The sequence below is a fragment of the Aythya fuligula genome, chromosome 4 (genome assembly GCF_009819795.1).
Source record: "Aythya fuligula isolate bAytFul2 chromosome 4, bAytFul2.pri, whole genome shotgun sequence".
NCBI classification, from domain to species: Eukaryota; Metazoa; Chordata; class Aves; order Anseriformes; family Anatidae; genus Aythya; species Aythya fuligula.
In genome coordinates this window covers 63,435,041-63,448,340 of record NC_045562.1, presented here as the reverse complement: position 1 = coordinate 63,448,340, position 13,300 = coordinate 63,435,041, and the positions used below count along the sequence as shown (strand labels likewise).

The 13,300-nt window shown below is 44.2% G+C and overlaps 1 protein-coding gene across 1 annotated transcript; it reads left to right on the top strand.

The window, feature by feature from the left end:
* Positions 1-1,826: 1,826 nt before the first annotated feature.
* Positions 1,827-3,290, top strand: DRD5 (dopamine receptor D5). Its single transcript, XM_032187125.1, has one exon. The coding sequence runs from the start codon at positions 1,827-1,829 to the stop codon at positions 3,288-3,290; it is 1,464 nt and encodes a 487-aa protein (XP_032043016.1).
* Positions 3,291-13,300: the final 10,010 nt, after the last annotated feature.

Sequence of the window (13,300 nt, the reverse complement as noted above, 5' to 3'; positions counted from 1 at the left end):
GAGCTGGACGAAGGAGATGTGTGCCTGCTCCCAGCCGCCTCCGATGCCAGCGCTGATTTGTACTGAGCCGCCGGCGTGTGTGCCTGCTGCTGCTGAGCTCTGGGCACCTTATGTTATTATTAGGGTACTGGTATTACTATGCATAATGATAGCTACCTATATGTTTATTTAAACATATATCACATACCGACTGTATGCATGTAAATGCATGCAGATATGTATTACATAAACTGTGTCAGTGCATTTACATGTCTATGCACATCTCTGCATTGGTGGAGCAATGCATACATGCTAAACAAGCAAATCAGATTTTTTTTTTTAATAAAATATCCACATTTCTGGACCAGCGGCTTCTGCGTGTACGTGCACAAGTGCCTGTGGAATTTGGTCCTTCGCTTACATAAATTGTAGGAGGCACTGCTTAGGAAAGCAGAGTTTGTGTGAGCAACACATTGCCTCAGCATCCCTGCTTTAGTCATGCTGTTTAGAATTCAGTGGTGACAAAAGCTATAGTCTCCCTCCAATATTAAATATAACTCTGCTTAAATGTGGAAAAGTAGTGCCAATTTCTTAAGCGAGAGCTGAAGCTCAGCTCCATTTTTTTGCTGTGACAATTTTAGAAAATTGCCTAAAAGGTTGCAGAGTTGATTCTGTTGACTCCGTATTTAGTAACACTAACACTGTATCCTCCCTCATGTCACTTTGGATCCAGCAAGGCTCAGCGACTCTTGCCCACCTGCCTGGAGCTGGATAGCTCCTGAGAGTGGCTTTCTCAGCCCTTTTAGTGCCAAAAGAGCATGTTGAATCAAGAACAGATTTGATCTCTGTGAAAGATATTTTAAAAATAAAATAGGTTTGGGAGAAACTAAGTCTGTAGTATTTTAATCGAAAATCGCTGAAGTATGTCGTCTGAAACGTAGGTGTAAATTAGTGCATGGTGAGTCCCACCGCACAGCGCTCACACCTGGGCTGCCAGGGGTCCTAACTCCGTTTTCTGGCTTTTACACACGGTTGATCCCATGGAAGGGCTGAGACGAGGGAGAATCCGATGTCGTTTGCCGGCTTTCCTGCCTGCCATAGATCCCGGTCAGAACCTCTCGGGGCAGTGACCGAGCTGGGCTCCATCTCCGATCCTTGCAGGGGGCAAACGCGGCCGTCCCGCTGCCCCCCAGCTTCCATTAGCCCTGGGGTCGAGGGGGGCACTGCCCCGCTCCCCTCTATGGGACGAGGGGGACTTTCCGTCCAAAGTGTCCCCGGCGGGGCTGCTCTCGGCGCAGTGATGGCCAGGACGCCTCTTTTGGGCAGGGATGCGGGTATGTATGTGTGTAGGGGGGGTGATGGAGCGGTGCGGGGCATCCCCCCAGTCCTCTTCATCCCGTTCTCCCCGCTCCCCTCCGGCCGGGACGGGGCGTCCCCGGCATCGAGCATGCTCAGAGGGCGGCGGGGGCGGGCGGCCCGGCCCGGGGAGGGGGCGGCGGGGAGCAGGAGGGGGGGGGGCGCAGCTCGGCGGAGCTCGGGGATCGCAGCCGGCGGCCCGGGCGGGCGCCACCTCGGGCGGCGGAGCGCGGAGCCACCCGGCGGGGAGCGGGGAGCAGGGAACCGGGCAGGGGGAAACCGGGCAGGAGACAGCCGGGCAGGGGGCTCCCGAGAAGGAGAAGAGAAAACGGAGCCGCGAAGACCGGGCATGGGGAGGCGCTGAGCCCGCGGAGGGCAGCCGGGGGGCGGCGGGGCGGGGGGCAGCGGCCCTATGGGGCTGGGGCGGCGCTGGCTGCTCGGTGCTCCCCGGTCTCCGCCGCCCCGCCGCCGGGAACCGGGAGCCGCCAGCCATGCTGCGGGGCGGCCGGAGCCCGCTGCAGCCCGCGGCGGGGTCCCCCGGAGGGGTCCGGGTGTCGTCGGGAGCCCCCGGGGCGGCGCAGGTGGCGGCGGGCAGTTTGCTCGCTCTGCTCATCCTCTGGACGCTGTTTGGGAACGTGTTGGTGTGCGCGGCCATCGTCCGCTACAGGCACCTGAGAAGCAAGGTCACCAACATCTTCATCGTGTCCCTGGCCGTGTCGGACCTGCTGGTGGCTCTGCTCGTCATGCCCTGGAAGGCGGTGGCGGAGGTGGCCGGGTATTGGCCCTTCGGGGCTTTCTGCAACGTCTGGGTGGCCTTCGATATTATGTGCTCCACGGCCTCCATCCTCAACCTGTGTGTGATTAGCGTGGACAGGTACTGGGCGATCTCGAGCCCGTTCCGCTATGAGAGGAAGATGACCCAGCGGCTGGCTCTGCTGATGATTGGTGTGGCGTGGGCTCTGTCCGTGCTCATCTCCTTCATCCCCGTTCAGCTCAACTGGCACAAAGGTGGGGATGCTGCTGCCATGGCTGTTGGGGATTTCAGAGATGGGTTTGGCGCTGGCTGGGCAGCAGCGGGTGCTGTCACCACCTGGGCGGAAGACTTGAGCACCACGTGGGTGGCATTAGCAGCAATGACACCCTCTGATGGGACCTCCAGCAGCAACGATACCCTCTCTGGACCATCAGAGAGCTGTGACTCCAGCCTCAATAGGACTTACGCTATTTCCTCCTCCTTGATCAGTTTTTACATCCCTGTGGCTATCATGATAGTTACCTACACCCGGATCTACCGCATTGCCCAGGTGCAGATCCGTCGGATCTCTTCCCTGGAGAGGGCAGCCGAGCACGCGCAGAGCTGCCGGAGCAACCACGTTGACTGCCACCATCACACAAGCCTCAAGTCCTCCATCAGGAAAGAAACCAAAGTGTTGAAGACTCTCTCTGTTATCATGGGTGTCTTTGTCTGCTGCTGGTTGCCGTTCTTCATTTTGAACTGCATGGTTCCCTTCTGTGAGAGCCCACCAAGCGACCCCCACGCAGGTCTTCCCTGCGTCAGCGAGACCACCTTTAATATATTTGTCTGGTTTGGTTGGGCCAACTCCTCTCTCAACCCCATCATCTATGCCTTCAATGCTGACTTTAGGAAGGTCTTCTCCAACCTCCTGGGATGCAGCCAGTTTTGCTCTAGTACTCCAGTGGAGACCGTTAATATAAGCAACGAGCTTATCTCTTACAACCAGGACACCCTTTTCCACAAGGAGATAGTGACTGCTTATGTTAACATGATCCCAAATGTGGTTGACTGTGAGGAGAATCGTGAGGACCCTTTTGACAGGATGTCCCAGATCTCCCCTGACCCTGAGGTTGCCACCGACTCTGTCTGTGAGCTGGACTGCGAGGGGGAGATTTCACTAGGCAAAATAACACCTTTCACTCCAAATGGTTTACATTAAATTGCGTCCTGTCCTGGTCAGTTCTGCTTGGATTATACAACAAAATATTAGCACTGAATGGATAAACCTGCTTGATTTTATGCTGTAGTTTGGTCAGTCACTTCATGCTAAACTCACTCGTACGTGTAGCACTTTGCAGGATGTAGACACTGTCACACAGGGAGCTGACAGAACAAACTTCATGCAGCACTTCCCCAGCCCGAGAGAGGACTAGGTGGGCTTGTTGATTAGCTGTGGTGAGGTATCGTGGTATAATTGCAGTCAGTTCGTGTTTATAATGTGTTTGCAAATGAAAGTTGCCATCGTCAGTGCTAAGTATTACAACTTTTAAAAACAAGGACAGATGTTGGGGCTGGCATAGACGTTAAATAGAAAAAAAAATCTAGACTGTTCATTTGTTCAGGTCTTATGTTTCATTTCTCTTTGGGTTTATTTCTTTGCTCATTTATTTTTCTTTGAAGATAGAAATAGTGAGGTGGTGATTTGGATGATTATTTAAATGCGTGTTTCTGCCAAAACAGTTTATGTGAAATCCATGTTCTCCTAGGCGGCGTTGTTGCCTATGATATCCTTGCCATGTTCCCAGATGAATAAATAAAAGTTACATTGATCAAGGGGTTATTATCTTTCATTTATCACCCTGAAAGGTTTACAGCCAGTATTCAAACTTTACTATTTCTCTTTGAATGGTTAGAATGACTAACTACCAAACCCTATTATTTTAAAAGCAAAATATTCTGCACTGAAATACAAATTTAAATAGAAGGAAGGCTCATAGAAATGATTGACTTAAATGAGCTCTTTTATATGGCTTTACTTACGGCTAGATTTATGCCTATTTTTCTTCTTAGTATAGCTGATACTGTCCCTATTTATGATTTCCTTTCTGCAGCTAAGAATATCAAGCATGCCTGCTTGCAAGCTATTAAGGCTTTCCACTTAATTCTATACTTGAAATTGCCTTTTAAAAATACCATTAATGAGAAGAGTTTGGTGATAGAATTAGCAGCTGGATGTGTCTAAAAACATTAATTATGGCTGAAAATGATGTTAGTAATTAGCAGTTCCTGGTGTAGACACAGCATATTAGAGAACTTACTCAAACTGAGAGAAAAAAAATACTTTTTTTTTTTTTTTACTTTTTCGCTGGAAGTTAATTACATTTTTTAAAGTGTGAAATATACTTTTAGTGCTTTGACTGTGCAAAACATTTTAAAGCAGTCTTAAAAATTGCAAACAAGTATTTCAAACTGTATCTATTTGAACATTTAGATCAAGTGGAATGTACTGTTTAGAAATTTTGCAAGTTTTCAGCTCAGAAATGATACAAGTGATACAAGACAAATGATCAAAGGTATTAAAAGCAAGTTCTTTGTGCATAAGATTTGAATTAATTTACTCTTTAAAAATCCCCATGCCATGAGCTGAGCAGATTTAAATTGAATTGTATACACTGATTCAGTAGCACTTCCTTTCAGGGCCCTGATGGCAGGGATGGCCCTGACTGGCCTCACCATGGCCCCATAAATCTCACCATCTCACCTAAATGGCAACTGAAGGTCCCTGTATGATGTATGGGGGGAAAATATGACTTACACCAGTTAGCATGCTTCAGGGGAAGTCTGGTAAACATATACTAGTATTTGAGAATGTTATGCACTTAGGGTTGAGCCTCTTTGGAAGCTGAACCCCTCATCAGGGGCAGAAAGGGGCTGCTTTATCTTTGCTCAGGATATGGGGTGGAAGAAGTTTGGAGATGTCTGACTGAGGTCCCTTCGTGATTGCACCTGCTGCAATTTTGTGTCTGTGGTCTTTGACATTAGTTGGTTATATGGTTATTTTGGATTATCTTTTCAATTGCTCCTTTGTCACTGAAGGTTGACTTTTCCCTGAGTATTTTCTTTCCTGTTGGTATCTCAATGTAATATCCTTTTACAGTTGTCCTCAGAAAAGTATATTGTGCCTGTGGCTTAGGAAGGCTTGAAAAATAGAAATCCCATGCCCATAACCAGGTTCAACCCACTAATGGCTTGACATCTAGGGTGAGCAGGTTGTCATTTCTCTACTAAAACAGTCATATGTTTCCAGGAGTTGACCATAGTTCTAGCCTTTCTGGTTAGATAGTCTTTGCCTGGAATTAAACCAGTTTAGCAAATAAAAATGAAGAAAATGGTTCCTGGTGATGAATTTTCCCAATCAGAATTTAGATTTTTGCATTTTGTAGTTAATTACTTATGTTTTGAGGCCAGTACAGTATGTTAAACTTTCTGGATCTGCATAAAAAATCTATGATAAGCAGATGCAAGAGGTGTAAGCATCTGTTGCTAATTCCATCTCCCAGGACGGTGTCTATATTTTATGCAATTTTAAATCAGAAACAGTCAAGGGAAATAGGGAAGGGAAAAGAGACTGTCTCTTCCAGAGCACCTGCGTACCAATTGGCTGTGAAGTCTGCTGCTTTGAGTGTTACACCATGGTCCAGGAACAGTTTTGTTCCTTTCTGAGCAATGGAAGAGTGTTGGTAGTAACAGTGAAGAAGGAGTCCCCCTTTTCAGTAAGCTTTCCTCACTAAATAATTCTTGTGCTGAAGGTGTGACAATTCATTTGGATCTAGTCCCCTGCATGTGCGTTGGAGGGGTAGATAGGTACAAGAACTAGAGCATCCACCTGACAGGTGCCTTCCTCCAAGTCTCTACCTGCCTGGTTTTCCAGAATCAGTGGGTGGGCAAGAAGATTATATGTCCATCAGTGGGCTCATATGATAACAGCTTTTCATGGTATTTTAGAAACATTCAGTCCTATCTTAACTCAGGTCTGAAGGCAGGCAATTTTTAGCCTGGCCCCAGACTTTGGGAGCATAATTAGGACAGAGAAGAAAACCATTCATTGCTGCTTTTCATTACTAATTTTTAGTTTGTGACTTCAGCTGGTAAATGATTTCTGATGGCCGCTCTACAAGGTGTTCTCTCTCCTTGGAATATGTGCATGTCACTGGCTTCAGCTCTGGGAGCCCAGGAGCCCAGGAGCATCATAAAGGGAATATTTTTGCTTCACAAGGCAGAGAGAAGGTGCCTTTTTTTTTTTTTTTTTTTTTTTTTTGCTAAGAGCACAGATTGACCTTAAGGATCTCAAAGAAAACCTTGTTCCTGACTTGTAACATGGAGATGCTTTTGTTGTTTTTTAATATGTCTTAATTTCTTATAATTTCTTTTCACTGACAAAGCTAGAATACTCAGAATTAGAAAGATGAAATTTTTAAAGAAATATGTATCTTGCCTTGAAGTATAAAAAGAACAGACTTTTCTGATGAGGACATCCCCCAGAAGGATTTTTTTTTAAGCTGGTTTCTTTCAGATGAAACTGCTGTCCTACTTTTTTAATGGTTTCCCTCTTAAAGACTAATGCGTTGCCTATCCATAGAGCTGAGTTCATTGGAATTGTAAGTATGTTTTTATAATCATCATATCCTTGTGGCGTCACTCTGGAACTGATCTGTTTGTACCTCCCATCAACAAGTTTTTTTTTTCCCATGAAAGTCACCTTGTTTCTGTTATGCATTTTACTCCCTAATTAAGCATGATCATGTATTGGCAGCTCAGTTTGGGGGGATTTTTCCTTTTTGTCCTTTGGCCTTTAATGCTTTGAAAGTACAGTGCAGTTTGGCTTTGAGTTATCATCACTTAGTCTAGCTCTGAGGGATGCCTGATCTTCAAATCCCTGATTATTTTCAGTTTCTATTTTGTGTTGTTGTTTATAAATCTTACCTTGCAATGTACATTAAATTACCTCTGAGTCAGCCCAGTCTTCTGATATGGTGTATTCTGTTAGCCTTGGAAAACTCTATACCAAAGGAAGATCAGTCTACCAGTAGTCTGTATGTTTTCTGATTAAGTTAACTAATGACAGAAGAGTTTATTTTAATGAAAAAAAAAATAAATCTATGTATGATGGTATCTTAGTTCATTTTTAAGAAGCCAAGACATGAAAGACATGGAAGTACAGTGTTTTATTTGAAATGCTGCAAACACTATAAAGACTCACTATTCAAATGTCCAAAGAACTTTTACTAGCACTGGCTTTTACATTTGGGGTTGTTTTGTGCATTGTGGTGTGTTTGTTGGTTTGTTTCCTGCAAGCTGAAGAAATGTAGATGACTTTCTCAAAGGTGAACACAAAAAAAACACTTTTCAAAGGCAGAAAAAAAATAAAATATATATATTTTTTGTATGTTTGGTAGTTTATCTTTTTGCTTTCATTGTGTTTTTTACTTTTGCTTGCTAAATCTACGTTTCTGCAGGGAGGCCCCCTACTGAGAGCTCTTGCATTTTTGTAACACATAACAAAAAAGCCTTCAAAATTAGGAGGGCTTCTGATAGAAAAAACACTAAGCACAATCTTATACCATTCAGAAGTCAATCATAAACTTGGTATTCAAGAGACTGACTGGAGGCAGTATTTGGAACATGCATCAGGCTGCAGGTATGATAGGTCATGTGTCCGTTGGCTGTTTTTATGTGCCAAAATTGCCACTCAAAGGGCATTTGAGTCACTGTCACACTGTCGCACAGTAGGCAGGGTATGTACCTATGTTGGTGTTAATAATAATGCAGAGATTTTTCTTTTCCTCTGAGGCCATCTTTGCTACTGTTTAATTAGATTCACCAGATCTTTAGAGTGATTCAGTGCCTATTTAAATCAGTAGAAGACCTCAGTGATGGATGTGGGCTTGGGTCACAGAGCAATGAAATTAATTGTCTTGGCTCCTTATAAATAGTGCTACTGGTATTCCCTGCTAGCAGGTGATGGCATGTTAAAATTGGCATGCTCAACAAAGTATTTTTGCCAGATTGTATGTGGAAATAGTTCTCTTATTCAGATTTGCTTATTTGTTTTCAAACTTTTGAAGACTTTTCAAACTTTCCAGATGCTGCACAAAGTCAACACGGAGCTTCTGCTCTTTGATCATGTCTCAGATCAGCAACAATGCGTACATTTTTAGTGCCTTGGTAACTACATAGTGCATTATGCCTGTTTTGAACAGAATTATGCCTCTGTAAGGCATAAATCAATGTTTGTAAAGATGAAGGTATACTTTTGGTCTAAAAGCACTGATGTGCACAAAAATAACTATAAATGAGGACCTTTTCCATTATAAATGGGACACCAAAAATGTGACTCTTTCTTTCTCCCCTTTTATTTATTTATTTATTATACCAGTGAAAAGATTGCAGTGAGCAATAATAGTTTTAGGGGAGTGAAGAGTGAAAATACAAATAATATTATCATCTGAAGCAGGTGATGGATTGCTGATTTTGGAAAGCCTGATGGCTCTCCAAGGATACTTCAGTTTAAGAGAAAATTTACAAGATTATTTTATCTTATTATACATGTATGTCTAAATCATTTCTCAGTTGTGACTGGAGATGGTGTTCTACAAGATTTATAGTGGAAAGATAGCTGTTTAAAGAAGATAAGCATTTTTATTGGCTTAATCATTTATATCATAACCATCATGGTGTGTGAGGCTAGCAAAATGCAATGCAGCAATCAGAAGAAAAAAAAATCATTAAAATTTTCCAGTCCATGAAAGAAATTTCTTCTTATGAATTATTCCCCACCATTAACAACAAATATTTGTGTCTTGTACTGCACTGTCATTACTACCAGAACAGGCTGGAATGCTCTGGATGTGCTACTAGTAACCTGCTGACTCACATTAGGAGGAAGGTCTGAAATATATAGAAATGGACAGCAACATGTACAGATACTTTCAGTGTGTGTTAAAACAGAGAAATGTAAGCCAGGCCCAGCAGGTGATGGCACCTCAGTGAGCCATTCCCTGTGATACACAAGTCCTTGACCATAAACGCAAACTCCCGAGGCCCTGGCTGTGCTGCAGGGCTCTGGATCCTGAGGTGGATGCTCAAAATCTGTGTATAACCCTCAGGAAGTATGAACTTTTTACATCTGCTCCGACTATTGTTCACCTTAATGTTATTGTTTTCTTATTCAAAGTTATGCTCTGAAGGAAGCGGTTGCAAATAGTGTGGTTTAAATCTGTTTGGAGAACAGCCACCCAATGGTGAAATTCATGGGAGAGAGCAGCCTGCAAGGTTTACCAGCTGCCTGCCTACTGCTTGAGCTGACATGGCTACAGCAGCTGTTTGGGGTGTAGATATCATGAACTGCACATGTCCTAGTTTAGGGGTCTAATATTGCACAGAAAGAATCCTAAATTCATACAACTTTTCCCTGGGGAGCACTGCAAAGCAAAGCCTGGTAGTTTTAGAGCTGAGATGAGACTCAGCCACAGCCAGAGCACAGTTCCTACCACAGATATCGGAGATTTCTTGGCTGCAGCTCACCTGCTGTGGCTTTGAAAGTGTCTCATAAGCAAAACATTAACAAGGAAGTTCAGGAGGTGCCCTCTCTTGCCCTTTAACCTCATTTTTCCAGTTGGAAAGGTTTTAGAAAAATTAAAAATCTACAGTTTTAGCCTTTGGCCTTGACCTTTTGCTTTCTCTGTTAAATTCATATAATTAGTCTCCTGCAGTAAACAGAAGCTCCTGGCATGGTTAACTGCTTGGGTACCTGCCTCATCGTCACCACATCTGGAACAACCTCAAGCTACACTTAAATTAACTCTCCAGACCAAAGGATATATTTTAGATTTATTTATTGATTTATAGTTTGTCTCAAACAACATTTCCTTCTTCAACACAAGATTATTCACACAAAACGTAATTTAGAGGACAAGCATAAACAGACTTTCTAAAATGTTCGTAGGGATTTTTCTTGATTATAGAGAATAAGACTGAATAAATAGTGTTTTTACAACAAGAGGCTTAATTTGTCTTTTCATAGAAATAAAGGCAGAATATTTTATTTATTTATTTATTTATTTATTTATTTATTTTCCTCTAGTATAGAAGTTGCAACTTCTATTATTTTGCCTAATGAGTATGGATACTCATTATGCATGGATTTCTCCCATGACATCCTACTAGCAAAGCTGAGAAAGTGTGGGATAGATGAGTGGAGGGCAAGGTGGGTTAAGAACTGGCTGACTGGTCGAGCTCAGAGGTAGGTGATCGGAGAAGCAGAGTCTGGCTGGAGGCCTTTGACTAGCAGTGTTCCCCAGGGGTTGGTGCTGGGTCCGGTCTTGTTCAACATCTTCATCGACGACCTTGATGAGGGAATAGTGTCTACCCTCAGCAAGTACGCCGATGACACAAAGCTGGGAGGAGTGGCTGACACACCAGAAGGCTGTGCTGCCATTCAGTGAGACCTGGACCAGCTGGAGAGATGGGCAGGAAGAAACCAAGTGAGATTTAATAAGAGCAAGTGTAGAGTCCTGCACCTGGAAAGGAACAACCCTGATACTTTATCAGTACAGGCTGGGGGACGACCTGCTGGAGAAGAGCTCTGAGGAGAAGGTCCTGGTGGACGACAGGTTGACCATGAGCCAGCAGTGTGCCCTTGTGGCCAAGAGGGCTAATGGGATCCTGGCGTGCATTAAAAGGAGCGTGGCCAGCAGGTCAAGGGAGGTGATCCTCTCCCTCTACTCTGCCCTGGCCAGGTCTCACCTGGAGTACTGTGTCCAGTTCTGGGCTCCTCGGTACAAGAAAGACAGGGATCTCCTGAAAAGAGTCCAGCGGAGGGCCACAAAGATGATACAGGGCCTGGAGCATCTTCCTTATGAGGAAAGGCTGAGAGACCTGGAGAAGAGAAGACTGAGAGGGGATCTCCTCAGTGTATATAAATATCTGAGGGGTGGGGGACAGAAGGATGTAGCCAACTTCTTCTCAGTGGTTTGTGGGGATAAGACAAGGGGCAATGGCTGCAAGTTAGAGCACAGGAAGTTCCGCACTGACATGCGAAAGAACTTCTTCACGGTGAGGGTGACGGAGCATTGGAACAGGCTGCCTAGGGAGGTTGTAGAGTCTCCTTCTCTGGAGATATTCAAGGCCTGTCTGGATGTCTACCTAGTCAGCCTGCTCTGAGGAACCTGCTTTGGCAGGGTGGGTTGGACCTGATGATCTTTTGAGGTCCCTTCCAACCCCTACAGTTCTGTGATTCTGTGATAGTTTTGTACAGTCAGTGATGGGATTGTTGGAGATGGCCTTAGGAAACAGAAGGTTTAACTTCATAAATAAATAGAAGTATGTTGTGTAGTATTTGCTAGACAAATATTCTGTTCTATACAATACAAGGCTCATGCTGATTTCCATCTTTGCAGAATTTTGCAGAATGTTTTTTTTTTTTTTTTTTTTTAAATCTTGTGGTCACTTTTGTCAGAATACCCAGGTGACGGTAACATCCTGTAGAGATCTGCAAAGTAAACTGTTAAACTGTTAAATTTGATTGTTTTGATAATGTACTCTTTGGATGAGAAGTGACAATACCTCTGCTTGACCATATTCACCATATTTGCACAAAGTTCTGTGCCAGGTAAAGCAGAACGTCTTTTACCTGCACTCCCTCTGGATCCAGTGCCCCATGTTTTAGAAGGGGAGGTGGTGCCCTTGCCCACACTGCAGCTCCACAGCTCTCCTTGGAGAGAAACGTTGGTTCAAATCCATGAAGGTTGCAGAACACAAATCTCTCTGTTTTCAGCAGGGCCTCTCACTACCAGTCTATGATACACATTGCACGTACTGTCCATATGGACTATATTTCAAGGTCCAGCTAAATAGCAGGCTCTGAGTGTGCTTGGTAAATCAAGGAAATCCAGCAATGCAGAAGTACCTAGTCTTCAGGTGCCATCCCTCCATACTGGGTGGGAAGGTGTCTTAGCAAAAATTAGGGCCTGTTGGGTGTATGTGATGGCACAGCTTTAGGCTTGCGAACACAGTATTGCCTTAAAAATCATCTGGCTGTGCAAGTGGGATTGTTTCAAGACTTCTGTCCTGACTTAGGCACCAAGTTCTACGTAAAAAGACATTCAATCATTTCAATACCTTCTAGGTTATAGACGTACATGATGCAGACATTCAAGGTAGAGATGTAGATACTCGAGTACACCCTGTACATGTTGCAAATGAAACTGGATCCCATCTGAACAGGCTTTGAAATAAAACACAGAGCTGTGTAAACTGGATGATTTTGCATGTGTAGATTAACCAGGAGAGCAAACTTGCGCCCCTCCTCACTTGTGAGCATCTCCTTGTTCTGTGCCTGCTGTGTGCCACTTGGCAGGGGAATGACCCTTCAGTGCTATGGCTGTGTTATTCCTTCTCACACTGAGAGCTGAAGCAAAGCACTGGCACTACATGCTGCCATGTCCATTCATGCACAGGGGATGTTACCATACCCTGGAGCGAGGTTTTGCAGCACTAGGACCAACTGATGTAAAATCAGGACAATCCTATATGATGTGTCCCCACGCACAGCTTGGGCTGGCTGGAGTAGGGCTTGTGCTACGTCTGTGCCAGTTTGCAGGTTCAGGTAGCCTTAGGGAGGCCTAAATTTATCTCCAACTTTACCTCCCTGGGTTGAGAGCTTTATTTTGTGGCTCACAGAGGCACAGCCCACCTTCTACTGCTGTTTAAAAAGATGGTATGCTTCAGTGCTTTGTATATACAAGCAAATGTGATGAATTCAGTGATGGCAGCAGTACAAACTCTATAATTTTAATCTACTAGGACAGTTCATTCAGTGGTGAAGGCAATGTAAAGAGATGACTTTGCCAATCTAAAATTGCCTTTCTTCTTGTCTCCCTTCTCCTTCTTCATTTCTGAGCATATTAGTTGGAGCATCAGAGAAAATTATTTGGTGCAGGAAGAAGTTATTTTCAAACCGATTAAATACAATAAATTTTCCTGAAAGTTTCTTATAGTCTCTTTCAGGAGCTGCTAACCAGTAGCAAGGGAGACGTACTTTCCAGATCTTTTGTCTAACCAAGATCTTAACTTTCTTCTCTCAGGGCTCCCTTCTTTACAAGAAGGCAACTTCTTTTTGGAAGCCCTGTTTTACTGCAGTGCACTGTACAGGCTATGTGTAGAAGCTCA